General features: G+C 43.0%; 2 protein-coding genes and 1 pseudogene across 2 annotated transcripts; all 3 read left to right on the top strand.

The window, feature by feature from the left end:
* Positions 1 to 327: 327 nt before the first annotated feature.
* LOC119742899 (monocarboxylate transporter 13-like) lies at positions 328 to 6,371 on the top strand. Its single transcript, XM_038219155.1, has 7 exons — positions 328 to 506; positions 2,160 to 2,389; positions 2,812 to 3,114; positions 3,628 to 4,073; positions 4,774 to 4,999; positions 5,492 to 5,638; positions 5,969 to 6,371. Exons 2-7 carry the CDS (start codon positions 2,233 to 2,235, stop codon positions 6,100 to 6,102), a joined length of 1,413 nt encoding a protein of 470 aa, XP_038075083.1. The 5' UTR covers positions 328 to 506; positions 2,160 to 2,232; the 3' UTR covers positions 6,103 to 6,371.
* A 5,514-nt stretch (positions 6,372 to 11,885) lies between these two features.
* LOC119742901 (monocarboxylate transporter 14-like) lies at positions 11,886 to 16,287 on the top strand. Its single transcript, XM_038219156.1, has 7 exons — positions 11,886 to 11,991; positions 12,473 to 12,702; positions 13,115 to 13,417; positions 13,699 to 14,123; positions 14,312 to 14,537; positions 15,035 to 15,181; positions 15,516 to 16,287. Exons 2-7 carry the CDS (start codon positions 12,546 to 12,548, stop codon positions 15,647 to 15,649), a joined length of 1,392 nt encoding a protein of 463 aa, XP_038075084.1. The 5' UTR covers positions 11,886 to 11,991; positions 12,473 to 12,545; the 3' UTR covers positions 15,650 to 16,287.
* Positions 16,288 to 16,779: 492 nt separating this feature from the next.
* LOC119742900 lies at positions 16,780 to 23,136 on the top strand (annotated as a pseudogene).
* Positions 23,137 to 24,176: the final 1,040 nt, after the last annotated feature.

Genomic DNA, 24,176 nt, shown 5'->3' with positions numbered 1-24,176 from the left:
TCCATCCAAACGGGCCTGCATTCCCGGCTGCTGGGGTACTGATCCCAAGCTAGGTTGTCTGGGTAAAGGGACGGATCGGGTGACAGATATACCCGCCACAGTATTAAATAGTCACATGCTTTAACCTCTTCGATAATCGTTGGGTAACACTTATGGTGGGATTAATACAATTCTAAAAGTCTGTGTTTTACGAACTCCAATTAGAAAAAGAGAGACAGAGATTGCCCTTTATTTTGTTGCTTATGCCAGCGATTGTGCAATATTATTATAACCTTTGAATTTCCTTTTTTTCTCGGACTTTGTTGTACAGATTATTATCTTGACCTTTGCCCAAACGTTACGACCATTGTTTATTTTACAGGCTTTTTGCAGAAACCATCGATAGAGGCCGGACACCGAGAGTGCACACACAGCAGTCTATTCGCATCATGTTAAACACTGCGCAAAGAAATTTGTTATGAATAATTTTTTTGTGCAACATCAGTGTGCGACATCAGAAACACATGGTAAGAAGAACTTTAAAATGCTGGATTTCCTTTTTTGGCAAAACGGTAAGAAATTCATGTGGTGGCTTGGTTGGATGTGTTGAACTACCACAACAACGGACTGACTGCCTGAAGTTAAGTGCTCTGATGAGTACATGCAGTATACCCTGGTGAAGTTTCTTCTTAGTTCCCTGATTAAACGATCCAATGACGTCTCTTAATAGATCATTGGTTGATACAAACGACACAATCAAAAATTGAACACGACGCAGTAAATTGCCCTGCCCGGCCTTCGCCCAATCGTGTATGCCCACTTGACTTTCAACGCTGTTATAATTTTATGTCTGCTTTGTTATGCGACCTTGCTTGGCATCTAGAACAACACTAAGTTTTCCCAAGAATTCATCGGTTTCAGGAAGTGACACATTTTTATCAATTTTTTAAACAAGAAGGACTAAAGACCGCAATGAAACGCGACAAATTCTGAGCCCGGTGTCGTGCCAAAAACCGTCCGGTGCCAAATAGTGTCCGCTGAGCATGCGCAATAGGCGCCAGACACTATTTGGCATGTAATACATGCCAAATAGTGTCCGGTGCCAAATAGTGTCCGGGCGCCGTCGATCGAGCGAGAACAAGGGCGCACGTACGTACGTACGTCCTGCCGGACAGTATTTTGCAGAAAAAAATCGGATAGTATTTTGCAGAAAACATCGGACAGTATTTTGCAAGGGGAAATCGGACAATATTTGGCAGGGCGGGGAATCGGACAGTATTTGTTGGCAGGAAAAATCGGTCAATATTCAGTAGCGGGGGAATCAGACAATATTTGGCAGGGGGAATCGGACAGTATTTAGCAGGAAAAATCGGACATTTTTTTCGCAGGGAAATCGGACACTATTTTGGCAGGGGGAATCGGACACTGTTTAGCAGGAAAAATCGGACAGTATTCGGCTGGAAATATTGGACAGTATTTGGCAGGGCGGAATCGGACAATATTTGGCAGGAGGAATCGGACAGTTTGGCAGGAAAAATCGGACAATATTTGGCAGGAAAAATCGGACAATATTTGGCAGGAAAAATCGGACAGTATTAGGTGGGAGAAACCGTAAAATATAATGTTGGTTATAATGCTACACACAGCACAGTACGTACTACACACACTTCACACGGCGTTAGGTCTACGTACGTACTGCATGCCAAACAGGTGAACTGACGCGAAAAAACACAAACATTTTGCACAAATATATTATTAGGGAAACCAAGTCAGATAGTTATCACAGATAACAAGGAAAACGTTAAAACAGATTGTAAAAAGCAAATTCAGGTGAAAAGAGATCTTTTCTATACGAGTATTGACAGCTCGACAAGGCACGCAATAGGATGCACGCTAAGCGCGGACACTATTTGGCAAGCGTCCGTAAACAATGTGACGTCATAGACGTATGACCAATCAGATCGCATTATGCTAATTAGCGGACACTATTTGGCACCGGACGGTTTTTGGCACGACACCGGTATAGCCGACATATGGTGTGCCCATCATTAGCAGGGTCCTGCTGCGGATGGTTGCGTTGGGTCGTGCAATTCGCGACTTTCGGTCAGTTTTTCCTAACTCTTGGACCCCTGTTCAACTTCAGTATACCATTCCAGAGTCATTTTCTTTCTATTCTCTAGACGGACGTCTGAAAACATCGAGGAGAAGCGACGGTGAAGGCTCCGCATTCTGAGGCTGCATGGTACGGCCGATATGGTGTGCCCATCAGGGTGCCGTTGCGGATGGTGGCGTTGGGTCGTCACATCCGCGACTTTCGGTCAGTTTTTCTTCACTCTTGGACCCCTGTACAACTTCAGCATACTGTTTGTGAGCCTGCAGGAGGATTTCCATTCCAGTTCGGCGTTGACAGGTTAGTACGGAAATACGATCCAGCGGGATGAGAACTTGATTTGGGTATGTCTGATGCAGGCTAGAGCCGGGCCGTTCGTGGACCGCGTTGCCAAGTAGCGTTTGGAAACTAAGAGCCGCCATAAAAAAGACCGCAGGCCTGAAGCGGTGAATCAAGGTTTGCAAGACAGAGTGATGACGTCATTAAGGGATCTTAATGAGAGAGAAAAAATGGGGGGGGGGCAATATACTATATTGGTCAGTCGGAGGGGCCTGATCATTCAGATTTCACGATTCCGTAGACTATAGAAAGGGGACGAATAGCATCGATTTAAAAGCAGTCTCTGATTCTCTTCTATAGTTGTTTAATGCCTACTAAAAGAATATTTGTTCAGGTAAAAAAGAAACCTCAGGGTAATTTTATAATCCCCATTTCGCTTTCAGGTTGGCTAGGGTCTCTGTCAATTGCACTGACTTGTCTTGCTAGTCCTCTCTGCTCTTTCCTTACACACAAGCTGAGCAGTCGAACCGTCGCCATCTTGGGAGTGATTGCCTTCTGCGCAGGACTGTTGACGACGTCATTCGTTCCCGTGCCAACACTGGGATACGCGTTCTTCACGTTTTCGATCTTGACGGGAGTGGGCGTCAACCTGGCCACGAATGCTTCCTTGGCCCTGCTGCTGGACTGGTTTGCCAAGGCGAACTTCTCGCGGGCGAGTGCCCTCGCTCTAATGGGATCCACAGCCGGTAAATTTGAAGATAGTTTCCCACAACTATGTAGACATACAAGGGCGGATCCAGAACACAATTTTTTGGGGGGCCAAAAAAAATTTTGGTCCCCAAAAAAGTGGGTCAAAAAATTTTTTGGATTCTAGATGCTCTGTGGTGCGATCTGAGGCAATTTCTGACCATTTTAACCAATGTTTTTTTGAGGAAAAGATGGTGGTGTACTCATTGCCTGCCTTTATTGCGATGTCACTTAAAAAAAAAAAAAAATTGGTTTCGTTTTTTTGGGGGGGGGCCATGGCCCCCTTTGGCCCCCCCCCCCTGGATCCGCCCTTGTAGACATACACAGTTTTTCCTTGTCTTCTAAAGAACGAATCCAATTTCTAGCGATGAGAGTGTTTAAGATAATTAAAGATAAGAGCGTTAATGATTGTTTGACTCATTTAAATAATGCACTAGTATATTCTAGTCTACTAGACTAATTTATATTTCATTTTAATGGCAATTTTCTTTGTTAATCTGTCTGATATGCAGGTATGCTTGCCTTTAGCCCTCTGTTGACAGCCTTAATAACTCACTACGGATGGCGTAATGCGCTGAGAATTCTCAGCGGTGGAATACTCGTGATCGGGATAGCTGACGGTCTGCTGCTGGCTGACCCACCATCAACCGAGGACTACGCTAGGGCGCCCGATGAGTCTCCTGGTGACGAGAAACATGAATTGGAGAGCATGGTCCCGGGAAAGCAGGTTCATGATGACGGCTGCATTGAAGGGACTGACGATGAAGCAAGAGAAACTGACGATAAAACTACCAACAATGAGGAAGCACACATTTCAAATCAAGGATCTCTCGAAGTTGGAGAAGAGAGACATTTTCGTGGAAGACTGATTAGTGCTTTAACGAACCCTGATGCTTGGGCGTGGTACTTGGCTGCGGTTTTCTCATTCGTGGGCTGGACTTTCTTCAATACTAATTACGTACGTTTCCCAAAAATCCAAATATTAGGGAAAATGTTGCCTTTTTCTAAGGAGCTTTGGTTTTATAGCTGTGGTAATTGAGGTCCAGTATTGTTTCTGATCAGAATTATACAATTCAAGACAAATATAACTGGAAGGTAATCTCAAGTCGTCACTTGAAATTGTACAGAAGATGTATGTGGGAATCAATGGTGCTCAGTCATCTGCTAATGATGTTGGTTAAGAATCAACGTAAAGTTTCTAAACCACCATCTCTTGAGATTACCATGTTTGACATATTCTTTGTATTATTTGTACGTTTTTCCATGTTTTTCTCCGTAACCGGAAGTGCCTTATAATTTGAAAGTAGAAGACATGTGAACTCGCTTTCAACGATGTTAGCCTCTTGCTACATTGTAAATTACAAAAAATACTGGTGTTGTCTTAAATTGCCTTGTAATATGAAATTGGTAAAAGATATGCTCCTGCTTTCAACGATGTTTTAAAAAGAAAATTACAATTGGCTCTGACCACTCTGCATTTTTCTATTGCATTTTTCTATCATTCTATAACATAACATAAAAAATACAACAAAATATTGCCGAAACAGCCCTGTGTTTGTCCACAAACATAAATTTGGTTTATTTTTCCCTTCTTTTTGGTGAAGCGTAATGTTTCTCGAACGCACAACAACAAAACAAAATTACTTTGGTTCTTGCAGGCTAGTTATATGGATGGACTTGGTCTGGACAGCAACCAAATTGCCTCCGTCATCGTGTACTTTGCTTTGGGGGAACTTGGCGGGAAGGTCCTGATAGCCGTAATTGGAGATCGTCTGCCTTTCTTGTATCTTTATCTATTGATGGCCTCATGTCTCCTGGGAACCGTCGTTCTGGGGTTTCTGACCATTGCCAAGACGTTTGGTGTGATGGCACTTCTTGCAGTGGGTAAGTCAATGCATGTTCTCAGGTTTTTAGTGCAATACTGTACAACAACTTATCTCTTATATAATTATTGCTACTTCGAGATACTTAGGGACCATATAGAAATGGTAGGCATTCTGTTATTGAGAGCGTGTTCCGGATGCTCGGATTTTGGGTGCAACTTTTGAATTGAAATCGAGCTCCTAGAATAGTGTTTTCTCAGAATGTACAGCATCTACCCATCAGGTTACCTGTTAAGCACCCGTCTTTACAGAGTTTCAAAAAATAATGCCACTCGCTCGCTGATGAAGCAAAACGATAGAATGCACATCAAGACAATTAAAGGCCGCTCCATGTTGGCTGATATTGTCTTCCAACGAAAATTCTCGAAGCGGTCAAACATTTCCATTATTCGTTCTGGCATATAGCATAAACACTGTGTCACACAACTTTATAACGTCCGTGGAATGTTTGATTCACATTGTTCGGTTTGTTTGTCTTATGCTTGGCTTCCAGTTTCTGGGGTTCTACGGTCAGGCGTCTTTGGGACACAATTTACAGCCGCAGCTGAACTTTTCCACGAGCAGTATGGCACTAACGGTGTCATGGTAATGTCGTTAGTTCCCTCCGGAATCGGAATTCTGATCAGTGCACCGTTAGCGGGTAAATACGTCCAACACATGGGTGTACATGTTATTTCAACTAGAGAAAGAGTTTATTAGACACAAAAAGTACCATTCGGTAATACATGCAATACCTTTTTTCACTCATTGACCTACTCACAAGGCAGTGCTCTCGTATATGATTACCCTGTAACGCCGGTGAATGGGCTAAATCTGGCCCATTGTACACAGATACAAGAACAGTCTCCTCCATGCAGTGTGAACACACAGCCTGAATTATTGAAAAGAATTGTGTGCATTCAGTGAGCAGCTTTACTATGTTGCGTTGTCTAGCATAAGTGCTTATTTTCTTCTCTTTTCTTTTTGCTAGGTGCAATCTATGACGTCACAGGTGACTACGTTCTTAGTCTTCTTGTCATTGTCGCCCTCTTCCTTTGCGCTTCAGCGGCCTTGATTTTTATTCCAGTAAGGAGGAGAATTATTCAGGCCGTGCATGTTGTGTAAACACGCCCACCCTCTATACGAATATGGAGATTGTGTCCCGAATTTCGTTTCAAAAATAAAGACGAATCCTGGCACGTGATCACTGTACACTCCCGAGGCCCCCTTCAATGGAGAAACCATTGCGCACCCTAATGTACAAAGCAACTTCCCCGTGACGGATTATCAGAACGATAGCTACAATCCCGGCCAAAATGTTAGGGACACTTCCTGAGCCTGCCACGGTCACCCACTCCCCCGCTCCCCCTGTCAATGTTGTTCTCTCCAGCTGATGGAGCACACACCGCGCAATGACAGACAGCATTGAACGGGGGGTTGGGGGCCCAGTGAGATTTGGCCAGGATTGTAGCTCAGTGCTTTTGCCATAGCTTGGGTTCTAGCTGGTGGGGCACACACCGCACAATGAGACACAACACTGAACGGGGGGGGGGGTTCAGCGAGATTTGGCCAGGATTGTAGCTCAGTACTTTTTGCCATAGCTGGGGTTCCCACGGTGAAAAAGGGATAGCATAATAATGGTTTACGATAATATGAATAGAACAGAATCCGTAATTTTTAAGCAAACATGCCATGGGTCCCATCAAAGTGCCCGATATTTTAAACAGAAACGGCCCAAGCCTCAACATTATACCGCTGCTTTTCTCAATGTGCAATTAATCGAAAGTACAGTTCATTCTTTCCGCAAAATCAGTAATTAGGAATCCACGATCTCCGCATGGTCTGTAGATCAGTGGCGGTTCTACGGGGGGGGGGGGTGGCTAGGGGAGGGGCTTTAGCCCCCCTGCCCCCCCCCCCCCATTTTTGTCTAGCCCCCCTTTCAAAAAAATTCCATTAAAAAAAATGCAATATAGCAAAATGCAAGAATTTGACGTACATTGGAGCGGTCTCCCCCTAAGGGTGCATTTGTACACTTTTAGTTAATATAGTGTGCCTGATTGTAGGATTGTTTCAGCTCTCCCCATTGAAAATATGGCACGACACGACCCCCTACCCCCACCCCCCTCCCCCCCCCCCCCCCCCCCACGTATTGATTTTCAGAGGCCTAAGTGTCCGGGGAAAAGAAACCTATCTACATTTCAGCACGCCTAGAACCGCGCCTGCTATAGATTCGGCAGAGAAATGAGCGTCTGGTTTTTATATTCATGCATATTCAGGATGTATTTTAAGGGTGGAGCGCTGTAGTCCAATGTTAACGGTGTTCGACTCAGGTGCCGTGGTACGCGGATTCGAACCCTGACGGGGAACATGTGTTACACCTGCAACAGGGAGAGATGAATATGATGTTCTCTCAGTGTGGTCTTATTCAAGAATCAATCATTTTACAATGATACACAATAGAAATAACATTATTCAATAATAGTTTAACATATAACATGATATAACAGACGTACATAGCTAATGAAAACAACTAAAATAACTGGTGTGGCCATACACAAGACTAGCCTATTTAGCAATTGAGTAACAACGTGCAGAATTCTTCTGGCCAAAAGTCTTGTTACCATGGATACATTGCCTAGAGCTTTGGCAGCACTGAGCTCTGGTCTCCTTATCTAAACAAAGAACTACTGTCTTAGATAATGGATTTAACATCTGGTGCTGGACCGCAGTCCTCTATATACAGTAGTGGTCCCACCCCAGGGGGGGTTTCTGGCCAACTAATTATTTATGCACCAACACTTTCTACCATGCCCATGCTCAACAGTGTAAGTGCCTGAGGCATAATCACTAGCAACATTGTTTCACTACACAAACCGTTCCTCTGTACACAAATGTCCTTGGTCAAAAGACTGCACAGAAAAGTGTGAAAATTACAATACTTATTCTATTCTAACTCCATCTCGTTCTATCTATCAAGTGGTCTAAATTCAGTACTGGGGACAAACCATAACTTCCATTTCATCTTAACTATTAATACTTAAAGGTGCACTCAGTACAGGAAATACTGTACTTCTAATACTAGATTTAAAAGTAACTTATATGCTAACTAGATAAAAGTTAAAGAGATGATTAATAAAGAAATCTACAAAGTAATGTTACAAAAGTATAAACTTGAATTAGAAAAGAACTGATAAATCACTGTTACTTCTGTTCTCAACTTGTACTTAGCCATGATCCTTATTCAGTTAAACACCATCTCAAGAACACAGTATCTTCCTAGATCAAAACCTTCTCCAATGGCTAATTCTGTTATCTAGTTCAACTAAAATGCATTAAAAAGAGAGAAAATATATACAAGTGCAAAGTATTGTCAACTAAAATGTATCAAAATTAAATAGAATAATCTTCAACATACCTGCAACAGGGAGAGATGAATATGATGTTCTCTCAGTGTGGTCTTATTCAAGAATGACCACAAGTAGGCCACATGTTATGCAGGTACAAGTACTAGCTAGTAGGACTATTCCAAAAATAAAAATAGGGGTGCAACAATTTTGTGTGGGGAGGAGCAGATCGGGTCCCTACACATGATGCTTGTGTTTTGGGGCAAGACACTTTACTACTATTGCCTTTCTCCTCCCAGGAGTATATTATGGGTACCAGTGAAGGTAGAGAACAGAATACGCTCAGCTCCAGCTGCTGCAAAAACTGGTCTCGTGGCCTGACGAACAGAGGTAATATTGTTGAAGCGCTTTGAGACCTTTGGTATAAAGCGCTATATATAAGCACCACATTACTGTTATCATTTTAGCGATCTTTTTTTATGATTTCCGATATGGATTTCTTGACTGCCTTGATTATTAAACGTGGACCTCCTAATGAGAATTGGTATCTTTTGAGTGGATTTATTGTTGTTGGCTGGATCTGTTGTGGATCATGCAGTAGTTGGACTCGGAAATAGAATTAAAAACCACAGGAGACTTAAAGTTTCCCTCTTAGATCGCTCCTTGCAAAAAAGAATGAACACAGAATGAACTATCTGTTTGTTATATAAAATTCTTGAAATTATTTTAGTTAGCTGGTCTCCACTACAGTATACGTGTATGTACCCAGGCAAGGGCGGATCCGGGGGGGCCAAAGGGGCCATGGGCCCCCCCCCAAAAAAAAACGAAACCAATTTTTTTTTTTTATGTGACATCGCATAAAGGCAGGCAATGAGTACACCACCATCTTTTCCTCAAAAAAACATTGGTTAAAGTGGTCAGAAATTGCCTCAGATCGCACCACAGAGCATCTAGAATCCAAAAATATTTCGGGGCCCTTAAGCGGGCCCCGAACCCCACGCCGTAATTTTTTGGACCCTAAAAAAAATTGCGTTCTGGATCCGCCCTTGACATGGGCGCGTGTCATGTTTACTTCCCGAACGCGCGGTGGAATCGGCAAATGGAGTGATCAAATTTTGATCATGACTAAGGGAATAAATGTGTGCTCCGGAGGTTTTTATCACTCGTTTAATACCGCTTAGAGTCTGGGTGCTGATAATTACCCGAGCCGGAGGCGAGGGTAATTATCAGCACCCAGACTCTAAGCGGTATTAAACAGAGTGATAAATACCGACCGAGCACATATTTATTCCCATTCATAAATACCTTATTCCGTAAAAAAATATCAAATAATTCGTTCAAAAAATCCCGATTTTGTTCAACAAGTTCACTTCATGCTTTTTGAAACATCCCTCTGGCAAAATAATGGAGTGTTCAGCTGGCGAGTAAGATGTAAACAACCCTTTTATGGAGATTGACGCGCGCGTAACATGTTCTGCGCGATGTCACGCAGAACGCACCTGGGGCGTTGCGTTTTGAATTTAGAACTATGAAATTCTGACTCGCTTGTAGTGTTGCGCATGCCTACGTGAGGATTGTGAACGTTCAACCAATGAAACGGTAAGAGGCACTGGATTTTTAGGAGTCCACATTTTATTGTGACACTGGAAAAGTGTTTAAGACCAGCTAGCCATGTCTTTATCATCCGTTTAAGACCGGCCACGTGACGGGCTCTCGACCAATAGGAATAGCTAAACTGTCTGAGGTATTTATGAATATAAGGTATAGTAAAAAGTCCAGGCCCTTCTTATCCCCCCCCCCCTTGACAGCGCCAGCAAGCGGTGATTACACCATTCCCCAATGTGCATTCTCCCTTGCCGCTGGCCCAGGCTGCGCACCGCTTGCTTTTATCATGTAAACATTTTCCTTGATGATCATCGAATCCTCATTCATGAACCAGCAATATTTCAACATATTAGGGACTCTGTCACAATATAATGAAGTAGAGAGATCAAGTTTTGTTATGAAACTTGGCGTAATTTAGGATTTTCAGCTCAGCTCTCCGTTGCTCATGAAATTTGATGGAGGCCCTCTTGCGTTCACATTGAGAAAGTTTATTTGACATGTCGCTTTGAATCACGGTGTTTTCATCATAATTACTGGTCAAAGTTTTCTGTCCTTGTTTTTAATTGTTTAATTGTTTCCCCAACGTGCTGTCTCCCTTGCGGCTGGCCTGCGCACCGCTCGCTTTTAACAGAATAAAACCGTCCTATATGCTATGGAAACATGCATTCTGAGCCATGCTGTTACTTAGGTCAATATTGGTCAAGTGACTCATTGGTTTGTTAAAAGTTGGCCAGGGGAAGTGGAAGAAAATTTTGACCATTTGTGACCCGTTTTAAACAGCAGGTGAGTTAAAGGAGTGACTCGAACCCGGGTGTTGGTGTGTTTATTTATTTATTCTCACATCACACTCCAGCGGCCCCCACACAAAGAGCAAGTCAAATTTCCAGGAGGGAAACTTTAAAAGTCTCATGTGGGTTTTTGAATTCTATTGCCGATCGAGTCCAACAACTGCATGATCCACAACACAGGTCAACAACAATAAATCCACTCAAAAAGATACCAATTCTTATTAGGAGGCCTGCGTTTAATAATCAAGACACTCAAAAATCTAAATCGGAAATCCTAAAAAAGATCGCTAAAATAATAATAATAATGTGGCGCTTATATAGCGCTTTATACGTTAGGCCTCAAAGCGCTTCACCATTATTACCCCTGTTCGGCAGGCCACGAGACCAGTTTCTGCAGATGAGCGTATTCTGGTCTCTACCTTTACATGTACCCATATATACTCCTGGATGGAGAGCGGCAATTGTAGTAAAGTGTCTTGCCCAAGAACACAAGCATCATGTTCGCCGCCAGGGTTCGAACCCGCGTACCACGGCACGTGAGTCGAACAGCGTAAACATTGGACCACAGCGCTCCAGCCTGAAAAAAAACCGCGACTATATGGTGCATAAAAACCAAACACTCATTTCTTTTTTTTTTGCCGAATCTATAGACCATGTGGACATCGTGGATTCTTAATTACTGAATTAATATGCGGAAAGATGGAATTGTACTTTCGATTAATTGCACATTGAGAAAAGCAGCGGTATAATGTTGATGCATGGGCCGTGTCTACACTTTGATGGGGCCCATGGCATGTTCGCTTATAAATGACGTATTCAAACACAACTTATTTCAGTGTGTTGTAGCCATAGTTTCGTAAACAATTATCATGCTATCATTTGTATCACCGTGGGACCCTCTTCAATGGCAAAAGCACTGTGCTATTTTTTTCGATAATCGTTCGCTAAGAGTGATACGGTGGGACTAATTCAAGTCTGTGTTTTTACGAACTGCTATTAGAAAGAAAGACAAAAATTGCATTTGATTTTGTTGATTATGCCAGCAATTGTGGAATAACCTTTGAATTTTCTCTCTTTTTTGGGTCAGACTTTATCGTATTATTTTGACCTTTGCTCAAACGTTAGGTTCATTGTTTACTTTAAAGGTTTTTATGCAGAACCCGGACACCGAGAGTGCACACACAGCAGTCTATTCGCATCATGTTAACAACTGTGCAAAGAATTAGTCATGCATAATTATTTTGTGCAACATCAGTTAGCGACATCAGAAACTCATGGTAAGAAGCACTTTGAAATGCCGGATCTCCTTTTTGGCAAAACGGTAGGAAATTCATGTAGTGGCTTGGTTGGATGGTGTGGAACAAGCAAACCTCGGATTCACTGCCTGAAGTCCTTTTATTGCTTTAATGTGTACATGCAGTAGTACGCTGGCGAAGTTTCTCGTAGTCTAGTTCCCTGATTATTAATCAAATGACGTCTCTTAATAGATGGTTGGTTGGTTGGTATAGACGTCACATTCAAAAATTGAACACGACGCAGTCCGGCCTTCGTCCGATCGTATGTCAATAATTATGCCTATATATATACTTGAGTTTCAACGCTGTTACATGTCTGTTTCGTCATGCAGCCTTGACATCTACTGTACCTAAGTTTAATATTCGTCAGATACGTCGGAATCTTTTGGTCTGGGAACAACACTAGTTTTCCCAGGAATGTATCGGTTTCAGGAAGTGACACATTTTATAAATTTTTGAACAGGACTAAGGACTGAAGACCGAAATGAAATGCTGCGACAGTAACGGATGTGTATTCTGAGGCTGGTACAGACGACATGGTGTGCCCATCAGGGTCCCGTTGCGGATGGTGGCGTTGGGTCGTCACATTCGCGACTTTCGGTCTGTTTGTCTTAACTCGTGGACTCCAGTACAGCTTCAGCATACTGTTTGTGAGCCTGCAGGAGGATTTCCATTCCAGCTCGGCGTTGACAGGTTAGTACGGAAATACGATCCAGCGAGATGAGAACTTGATTTGGGTATGTCTGATGCTGGCTACAGCCGGGGCATTCGCAGTCGTTGCCAAGCAGCGTTTGGAAACTAAAGCGCTGCCAAAAAAAAAGTCTGCGTGCGTAAAGCGATGAATCAAGCTTTGCAAGGGTGGTGACGTTTATATTCAGGGATTTTTTTGGCATTATGTTAACATTGGTTAGTCGCAGGGGCCTGACTTCTTTAGATTTCCGATTCCAGACTAACCAGGGGACGAGTAGCATCTACATTGTATTTAAAAACAGTGTCTCCTCTTTTAGTGGTAAAAATATTAAAGAGTGTCTGCTAAAAGAATTATTGTGAAGGTACAACAAGTATGCTTTAGGATTATTTTATATAATGCCTGTTTCGCTTTCAGGTTGGCTAGGGTCTCTGTCAATTGCACTGACTTGTCTTGCTAGTCCTCTCTGCTCTCTCCTTACAAACAAGCTGAGCAGTCGTACCGTCGCCATCTTGGGAGTGATTGCCTTCTGCGCAGGACTGTTGACGACGTCATTCGTTCCCGTGCCAACGCTGGGATACATGTTCTTCACGTTTTCGATCTTGACAGGCGTGGGCTCCAACCTAGCTACGAATTCCTCCTTGGCCCTGCTGCTGGACTGGTTTGCCAAGGCGAACTTCTCGCGGGCAAGCGCCCTCGCTCTAATGGGATCCACAGCCGGTAAATGCGATGATAGTTTCCCACAACTATGTAGACACACAGTTTTTCCTTGTCTTTTATAGAACTAAACGCAGTTTGATCCAATTTCTAGCGATTAGAGTTATTAAAAGTCGGTAGAGACGTGAACGTTAATGATTGACTCCATAATGCACTGGCGTGGACCTTATACAGAAAGGAACTGTATGATTTATTCTATATAGTGTACTATATTCTAGTCTACTGTAGACTATTTTAATGTTATTGTAATTGCAAATTGCTCTGTTAATCTGTCTGATATGCAGGTATGCTTGCCTTTAGCCCTTTGTTGACAGCCTTAATAACTCACTACGGATGGCGTAATGCGCTGAGAATTCTCAGCGGTGGAATACTCGTGATCGGGATAGCTGACGGTCTGCTGCTGGCTGACCCACCATCAACCGACGACTACGCTAGAGCGCCCGATGAATCTCCTGGTGTTGAGAAACATGAATTGGAGAGCATGGTCCCGGGGAAGCAGGTTCATGATGACGGCTGCATTGAAGGGACTGACGATGAAACTACCAACAATGAGGAAGCACACATTTCAAATCAAGGATCTCTCGAAGTTGGAGCTGAGAGACATTTTCGTGGAAGGCTGATTAGTGCTTTAACGAACCCTGAGGCTTGGGCGTGGTACTTGGCTTCGGTTTTCTCATACTCGGGCTGGACTTTCTTCAATATTAATTACGTACGTTTCCCACAAATCCACATGACTTTGTAGGGGAAATTGTTAACCTTTTGGGGCATGTTTAGTTGAATAGCTCCCCCCCCCCCCCCCCCCGTCGTCTCTACCCAACTTTGGTAAGCCAACGTTCTCGATCTGACCGGCTCAAAGTTTGAATATAAAAGTAAACTTTGGGGTTTTTTTCCTTGCAGGCTAGTTTGATGCACGGACTTGCTCTGGATAGCAACCAAATTGCCTCCGTCATCGTGTACTTTGCTTTGGCGGAACTTGGCGGGAAGTTCCTCATAGCCGTGATTGGAGATCGTCTGCCTTTCTTGTATCTTTATCTATTGATGGCCTCATGTCTCCTGGGAACCGTCGTTCTGGGGTTGATGACAATTGCCAAGACGTTTGGTGTGATGGTGCTTCTTGCAGTGGGTAAGTCAAGGCATGTTCTCAGGTTTTTAGCCCAAGACAACAACTTATCTCTTAATTATTGCTACTTCGAGATACTTAGGGACCATATAGAAATGGTAGGCATTCTGTTATTGAGAGCGTGTTCCGGATGCTCGGATTTGGGGTGCAACTTTTGAATTGAAATCGAGATCCTAGAATATTGTTTTCTCGGAATGTACAGCATATACCCATCAGGTTACCTGTTAAGCACCCGTCTTTACAGAGTTTCAAAAAAAAATTGCCACTCGCTCGCTGATGAAGCAAAACGATAGAATGCACATCAAGACAATTAAAGGCAGCTCCATGTTGGCTGATATTGTCTTCCAACGAAAACTCTCGAAACGGTCAAACATTTCCATTATTCGTTCTGGCATATAGCCTAAACACTGTGTCACACAACTTTATAACGTCCGTGGAATGTTTGATTCACATTGTTCGGTTTGTTTGTCTTATGTTTGTTTGTTTCTTATGGCTTCCAGTTTCTGGGGTTCTACGGTCAGGCGTCTTTGCGACACAATTTACAGCCCCAGCTGAACTTTTCCACGAGCAGTATGGCACTAATGGTGTCATGGTTATGACGTTAGTTCCCTCTGGAATCGGAGTTCTGATCAGTGCACCGTTAGCGGGTAATTCATGGTCCAACACATAGGTGTACATGTTATTTCAACTAGAGAAAAAGTTTATTAGACACAAAAAGTACCATTCGGTAATACATGTAATACCTTTTTTCACTCATTGACCTACTCACCAGGCAGTGCTGTCGAATAGGATTACCCTGTAACGCTGGTGAATGTGCTAAATCTGGCCCATTGTACACAGATACAAGAACAGTCTCCTCCATGCAGTGTGAACACACAGCCTGAATTATTGAAAAGAATTGTGTGCATTCAGTGAGCAGCTATACTATATGTTGCGTTGTCTAGCATAAGTGCTTATTTTCTTCTCTTTTCTTTTTGCTAGGTGCAATCTATGACGTCACAGGTGACTACGTTCTTAGTCTTCTTGTCATTGCCGCCCTCTTCGTTTGCGCTTTAGCGGCCTTGATTTTTATTCCAGTAAGGAGGAGAATTAATCAGGCCGTGCATGTTGTGTAAACTCGCCCACCCTCTATACGAATATGGAGATTGTGTCCCGAATTTCATTTCAAAAATAATGACGAATCCTGGCACGTGATCACTGTACACTCCCGAGGCCCCCTTCAATGGAGAAACCATTGTACACCCTAATGTACAAAGCAACTTCCCCGTGACGGATTATCAGAACGATAGCTACAATCCCGGCCAAAATGGTTGGGACACTTCCTGAACCTGCCACGGTTACTCACTCCCCCGGTCTCCCGGTCAATGTTGTTCTCTCCAGCTGATGGAGCACACACCGCGCAATGAGAGACAACATTGAATGGGGGTTGTGGGCCCAGTGAGATTTGGCCAGGATTGTAGCTCAGTACTTTTGCCATAGCTGGGGTTCCAGCTGATGGAGCACACACCGTACAATGAGAGACAACATTGAACGGGGGGGGTCCAGCGAGATTTGGCCAGGATTGTAGCTCAGTGCTTTTTGCCATAGCTGGGGTTCCCACGGTGAAAAAGGGATAGCATAATAATGGTTTACGATAATATGAATAGAACAGAATCCGTAATTTTTAAAGAGGTTGTGGAATGCTCGAAAACATTTCCGTCATTTTTTGGGTATATGTAGCCTAAGGTGTGATGAAATAAAAACGACTATTGTGTCTGTCATGAAATGAGTACAAAAGGTACTTTTGAGAGCTATTGTTCAGGTCCTGTTTCGACCCGAACGCGCAATTTGTGTAAAAGTCGTCGTTGCGGGCAGCAAACAAAACACAGTAAATCGTGACGTAATAAACAGGACTCCCGATGCAGAGTAGCATACACGGGTCCTGTTTATTACGTCACATTGGATTTTGTGACTGCCTTGATTATTAAACGTAGACCTCCTAATAAGAATTGGTATCTTTTGAGTGGATTTATTGTTGTTGGCTGGATTTGTTGTGGATCATGCAGTAGTTGGACTCGGAAATAGAATTAAAAACCACAGGAGACTTAAAGTTTCCCCCTTAGATCGTTCCTTGCAAAACAGAATTAACACTGAATGAACTTTGTTTATTATATAAAATTCTTGAAATTATTTTAGTTAGCTGGTCTCCACTACAGTATATGTGTATGTACCCAGGTGGCTTCGGAAACGAAATGGGTTGGGGGATAAGAAGGCCTGGCTGGCCCGCGAATCTTTTTTATCCCAAGCGACATTCATATCCCATCTTCTGTTTGGTCCATTACATGCATATCTAATGCCTTGTTCTCCACAACACAAACCCAACATAGGCTTCACGTCTTTTGAGAAATATTCCTTCCTCACTTTAATTATTTCATATTAAAATACCTGAGACAGTTTACCCATTCCTGTTGGCCAATAGCCCGCCACGTGGGTAGACTTTTAACACCGATCAGAGTTCAAACAACGATGTCCCGACTCCGATAGGCTCGGTCATTTTTTTATCGGCGGCCAGGTAAGCCACCAATCCATTTGTATTGTTATTTGGCGGGACTAATACAAATATACACTTTATCGCGCTGATTATTATCTTGACCTTTGCTCAAACGCTACAATTGTTTATTTTAAAAGGCTTTTTGCAGAAACCATCGATAGAACCCGGACACCGAGAGGGCACACACTGTCTTTTCGCATCATAATAACACTGCAAAGACATTTGTTGTGAATTGTATTGTGCAACATCGATGTGCGACATTAGAAACTCATGTTAAGAAGACTTTGAACAGCGTGAATTTCCTTTTTGGCAAAACGGTAAGAAATTCATGTAGTGGCTTGGTTTTATGGTGTGGAACCGTGACGAGCAAACACCGGATTGACTGCCTGAAGTCTTTTCATTGTTCTTATGAGAACGATCCAATGACGTCTTTTATAGATCATTTGTTGGTGTAGACGTCACATTCAAAAATAGAGCACGACACAGTAAATCGCCCTGTTCTCGTCCGATCGTGTACTTGAGTTTCAACGCTGTTCCGTGTCTGTTTGGTCATGCGACATTGACATCTACAAATTATTTGTCAGATATGGCGGAATCTCAAGTGGTCTGGGAACAACACTAAGTTTTCTCAAGAATTCATCGGTTTCAGGAAGTGACCAATTGTATGATTTTTTGAACAGGAAGGACTGAAGGCCGGAATGAAATGCTGCGACAGTAACGGATGCGTATTCTGAGGCTGGTACAGCCGACATGGTGTGCCCATCAGGGTCCCGTTGCGGATGGTGGCGTTGGGTCGTCACATTCGCGACTTTCGGTCAGTTTTTCTTAACTCTCGGACCCCTGTTCAACTTCAGCATACTGTTTGTGAGCCTGCAGGAGGATTTCCATTCCAGCTCGGCGTTGACAGGTTCGTACGGAAATACGATCCAGCGAGATGATAACTTGATTTGGGTTTGCCTGATGCCGGCTACAGCCGGACCGTTCGTGGTCGTTGGCAAGCCGTTTGGAAGCTTAGGTCTGTCATAAAAAGACCGCATGCTTAAAGCGGTGAATGAAGGTCTGCAAGACAGAGTGATGACGTTACTCAGGGAACTTCATGAAAGAGTTTTTGCTTTATGTTAATTTGCATTATGTTAACATTGGGCAGTCGCAGGGGCCTAGATTTGTTTAGATTCCCGATTCCAGACTATTAAACCAGGGGACGAGTAGCATCTACATTGTATTTAAAAACAGTCTCTCCTCTTGAAGTGGTAAAATTATTTAAAAGTGTCTAGGCCTACTAACAGAATGATTGCTATAAAGATTAAAAGTATACTTCGGGGTTATTTTATCATTGTTATGCCTGTTTCGCTTTCAGGTTGGCTAGGGTCTTTGTCACTTGCACTGGCTTGCATTGCTAGTCCTTTATGCTCTCTCCTTACACGCAAGCTGAGCAGTCGAACCGTCGCCATCTTGGGGGTGATTGCCTTCTGCGCAGGACTGTTGACGACGTCATTCGTTCCCGTGCCATCGCTGGGATACGCGTTCTTCACGTTTTCGATCTTGACGGGCGTGGGCGCCAACCTGGCCACGAATGCCTCCTTGGCCCTCCTGCTTGACTGGTTTTCCAAGGCGAACTTCTCGCGGGCAAGCGCCCTCGCTCAAATGGGATCCACATTCGGTAAAGTAAAATGTTTAATTCGTTCAAAATTATCTTGCACCGTACCTTACAGAAAGCGACTGTATGATGATAGTTTAATATAATTCATGGCAATTGATGTTCTCTCTTACTCTGTTCGATAATTTATGCAGGTATGCTTGCCTTTAGCCCTTTGTTGACAGCCTTCATAACTCACTACGGATGGCGTAATGCGCTGAGAATTCTCAGCGGTGGAATACTCGTGATCGGGATAGCTGACGGTCTGCTGCTGGCTGACCCACCATCAACCGAGGACTACGCTAGGGCGCCCGATGCGTCTCCTGGTGATGAGAAACATGAATTGGAGAGCATGGTCCCGGGGAAGCAGGTTCATGATGACGGCTGCATTGAAGGGACTGACGATGATGCACGAGAAACTGAAAAAAACCACCGACAACGAGGAAGCAAACATTTCAAATCAAGGATCTCTCAAAGTTGGAGATGAGAGGCATTTTCGTGGAAGACTGATTAGTGCTTTAACGAACCCTGAGGCTTGGGCATGGCACTTTGCTGCGGTTTTCTCATTTTTGGGCTGGACTTTCTTCAATACTAATTACGTATGTTTCCCACAAATCCATATGTTGGGGAAAATGTTGCCCTTTTCTTAGCGCCTTTAGTTTCATGGCTTTGGTTATTGAGGTCCAATATTGTTTCTGTAAAATTCAAGAAGAATGTAACTGGAAGGTTAATTTAGTCGGCAATTCCTATTGTATAAAAGATGGTTTTTGCCGTATGTGTGAGAATCAATGGTGCTCAGTCATGTATTACTTCTGTTGTGCAATTACGAATCAACGTAAAGCTTCTAAACCACCATCTCAAATGCAAAATCTATTAGTTTTGGATAACCCATGTTTGACACACTCTTTGTAATATTTGTACTGTTTATGGACGTTTTTAAGTCTCCGCTATAGACGGTTTGTACATGCAGTTTGTGCAGTTTGTACAGACCACTCTGATTTGGCTGTTTCAGCAAACAGCCGAACCAGCCATTGTTTTTGCTCTTTTATTGCGATTGTGGAGTATGGGACACATTTCCCGATGGCTGAACACAATCTATACTTGTACGTTTTTGTTGTGAACAGCCATGTCGTAGACAGATTGCAGGCTTTTTTTTGTTGAGCCGAAATCTGGGGTTAACTGGTCAAGAAATGCGATATTGCGCAACATCCCTTTATACACGTCAATGCGCCTGGCGGCGGGATAGGGGTTGGGGTAGTTTTGACCCAGCCGAAACGTAACTTGCGCAAGAAAATCGCATTTTCCACCTTCAAAAACTTTCTTAAATTACAAAAGCAGGTGTCATTCGGAATAGGTCGGAAAAGTCATTTTTAAATAGCATTTGTACACGTTTTTTTTTTTGTTCCTGGCACTTTGGCCACTAAAATCAATCCGATTGCCTTTATACTTGGCACACTTAGACAAACAGCTGCAGGTGTGTGCCAAATATTGACGTCATCATGACATCATCACGTGTCACTTGACGTCACAATAAAGGTGCATATTTAGAACGTCTATATCTCCGTAACTACATGTCCGATTGGAGTGCAACTTGGTATGTACCTAGACCGGGATGTGTTATAAATGACAAATGGAGTGACGTCATGATGACATCATCATGGGTCACGTGATGTCACGCTAAAGTATAAAATCAACCGTGGGAGACCTGAACTTGACTTTTGCGGGAATTGATGAAATATCCAGGATCTTCATTTTTTTTTCGTGTGTGTCAAATCACGTGACCCTTCCTTCCGGTCCAAGGGGAAGTGCCTTGTAATTTGAAAGTAGAAAAACAAGTGAACTTGCTTTTAACGATGTTAGTCTCTTGCTAGGTTGTCCTTCACAAAAAAAAATTCTGGTGACATCATAAGATATTATTAGCGGCAGGTTGAAAAATGTTTAAAATAAATAATCAGTTGATGTGTATGGCGAAGGGCAGAAAAATTGATGACGTCACCGAAAATCACGAAATTTACTCCTGTTTTTTTGCCTCAAATAGCACAGTTAGCATAGCTCTCGAGCTTTTTGGTAATGACGTTACAATGAGGTAATTAAGTATCAGATTACAAGCAACCAAAGATTTCTAGATTTACTCTTTTAAAATCAATATAAAATCAACTGTGAGAGATCTGATTTTGTTTTTTGATATAACGTTCTAAATCACGTGACCCTTCCTTCCGGTTTTAACCGGAAGTGCCTTGTAATTTGAAAGTGGTAAAATATGCGCACTTGCTTCCAACGATTTTTTTTATTAACCATTGGCTCTGATCACTCTGCATTTTTCAACTGCGTTTTTCTATCACATGACATAAAAATGCAACAAAAACGTGCCGAAACAGCCCTGTGTTTGTCCACAAACATAAACTTGGTTTATTTTTCCTTTCTTTTGGTGAGAGGTCAGTTTTCTCGAACGCACAACAGCCCCCCCCCCCCCCCCCCCATCGTCTCTACCCATCTATGGTTAGCTGACGTTCTCGATCTTACAGGCTCAAAGTTTGAATTAAAAAACCAATGCTTTGGTTCTTGCAGGCTAATTATCTGGACGGACTTGATCTTGACAGCAACTGCATTGCCTCCGTCATCGTGTACTTTGCTTTGGCGGAACTTGGCGGGAAGTTCCTCATAGCCGTGATTGGAGATCGTCTGCCTTTCTTGTATCTTTATCTGTTGATGGCCTCCTGTCTCCTGGGAACCGTCGTTCTGGGGTTTCTGACCATTGCCAAGACGTTTGGTGTGATGGTACTTCTTGCAGTGGGTAAGTCAAGGCATGTTCTCAGATTTTTAGTGCAAGACAACAACTTATCTCTTAATTATTGCTAATGCACAGATGACAAATGATCTGTAAACCACCAAAAAAGACAGGACAATTCCGGAAGGTTAGTGAGCTGTATTCCGATCGAGAAACGTGATACGTGCCGCGATTGATACAGCGTCCCGTCCTAAGTGGTGCCCGGTACGAAGACGTTCACAGCCTAAACTTGCACTGTTCACTGTGTGATCTAGAAGTGTAATACGCAATATTAATGAGGGAATCAGTAGACAGAGTTTCAAACAAGAATTGCCACTCGCTCGCTGATGAAGCAAAACGATAGAATGCACATCAAGACAATTAAAGGCCGCTCCATGTTGGCTGATATTGTATTCCAACGAAAATTCTCAAAACGGTCAAACATTTCCATTATTCGTTCTTGAAAAGCCTAAACACTGTGTCACACAACGTTATAACGTCCGTGGAGTGTTTGATTCACATTGTTCGGTTTGTTTGTCTTATGTTTGTTTGTTATGGCTTCCAGTTTCTGGGGTTCTACGGTCAGGCGTCTATGCAGCACAATTTACAGCCGCAGCTGAACTTTTCCACGGGCAGTATGGCACTAACGGTGTTATGATTATAACGTTAGTTCCCTCCGGAATCGGAGTTCTGATCAGTGCACCGTTAGCGGGTAAATACGTCCAACACATGGGTGTACATGTTATTTCAACTAGAGAAAGAGTTTATTAGACACAAAAAGTACCATTCGGTAATACATGTACATGCAATACTTTTTTCACTCATTGACCTACTCACCAGGCAGTGCTGTCGTATAGGATTAGCCCGTAACGCCGGTGAATGTGCTAAATCTGGCCCATTGTACACAGATACAAGAACAGTCTCCTCCATGCATTGTGAACACACAGCCTGAATTATTAGAAAGAATTGTGTGCATTCAGTGAGCAGCTTACTATGTTGCGTTGTCTAGCATAAGTGCTTATTTTCTTCTCTTTTCTTTTTGCTAGGTGCAATCTATGACGTCACAGGTGACTACGTTCTTAGTCTTCTTGTCATTGCCGCCCTCTTCGTTTGCGCTTCAGCGGCCTATATATTTATTCCAGTAAGAAGGAGAATTAATCAGGCCGTGCATGTTGTGTAAACACGCCCGCCCTCTATACGAATTTGGAGATTGTGTCCCGAATTTCGTTTCAAAAATAATGACGAACCCTGGCACGTGATCACTGTACACTCCCGAGGCCCCCTTCAATGGAGAAACCATTGTGCACCCTAATGTACAAAGCAACTTCCCCGTGACGGATTATCAGAACGATAGCTAGCTCAATGCTTTTGCCATCACTGGGGTTCCCACGGTGAAAAAAAGGATAGCATAATAATGGTTTACGATAATATGAATAGAACATCGGCGTGACACTGAAATAAGTTGTTTGAATCCGTCATTTTTAAGCGAACATGCCATGCGTCCCATCAAAGTGCCCGATATTTTAAACACAAACGGCCCATGCATCAACATTATACCGCTGCTTTTCTCAATGTGCAATTTATCGAAATTACAATTCATTCTTCAGACGCTATAACTGAGCAGTGAAATTCACGAACCCCCCAAAACATGGCATTTTGAACGTTGTGTTTCTCAGAAAAAAATATGCTCGGTATGATTGAAATGTTACATTCCAACTGAAGAAGAAATTCTAAACTTCATGGCAGTAAAAAAAATCGCCGTCATCCATGCCGAAACCTCAGTACTGGTTACTATCAAAGCTGACCTTCAAGCCTGGAAGAAATCGTTCGAAAACTTCCCCAAATGTATGTATTTATCCCAATTCCTAGGAATTTATCCCAGTTGTTGAACTGGGAGTGAGTTAAACACTTATATCGTCTAAGTATATTCCGAATTTCAGCTTAATCTGTTGTTGCGGAGGCTAGTGTTACAACAATCTCCATCGGGAAGAAAAACAAAAAATTGTTTGCCGACCCAACCCGTGTGCATTGTTCAGCAAAGCGCCGTAGGCGCTACGGCTGACCGATTTCGGCCCAGCACACATTGATGACGGGCATATTAGCATATTCATTAGCGTCACTTGGCGTGACATGGCGTGGGTCTCGGCATCGACCAATGGAAGCTGGCAAAAAGGGTGATATTTGTTAATTAACAACTCGTGAAGGAGGCTTTTATCCCATTGTTTACTGCACACCGTAATGGATAGGAACCTAATTAATATTCGTGAGGCTTGAAAAGATAGATATTGCGCACGCCAGTGTTACAATTTTCAAAATTGCACGTAGCGAGACCTATTTTTCCGATTTCAACGAAAAGTAATGAACATATCACAACGACTTTTAGCACATACTTGGATCATTATGGGGGAAATAAATCCTGAAAGTTGTATGAAGATACGGTCTTCCAAACTGGAGAAATTAATTTTCAAAGATTTCACCCGCCAACGTGACCATGTCTGTGAACATGTAGTTTCATTCAAAATAAAGTGTTATCGTAACCTTTAGAAATCGCCCTTCGCAACCATATGGCTGATATTCAGGGTGTATTTTCAGGCTGGAGCGCTGCGGTCCAATGTTTACGGTGTTCGACTCACGTGCCGTGGTACGCAGATTCGAACCCTTACGGGGAACATGATGCTTGTGTTCTGGGCAAGACACTTTACTACAATT

Source organism: Patiria miniata, unplaced genomic scaffold, assembly GCF_015706575.1.
Source record: "Patiria miniata isolate m_02_andy unplaced genomic scaffold, ASM1570657v1 HiC_scaffold_6, whole genome shotgun sequence".
Taxonomy (NCBI): domain Eukaryota; kingdom Metazoa; phylum Echinodermata; class Asteroidea; order Valvatida; family Asterinidae; genus Patiria; species Patiria miniata.
This window is presented reverse-complemented; position numbering and strand designations above follow the sequence as displayed.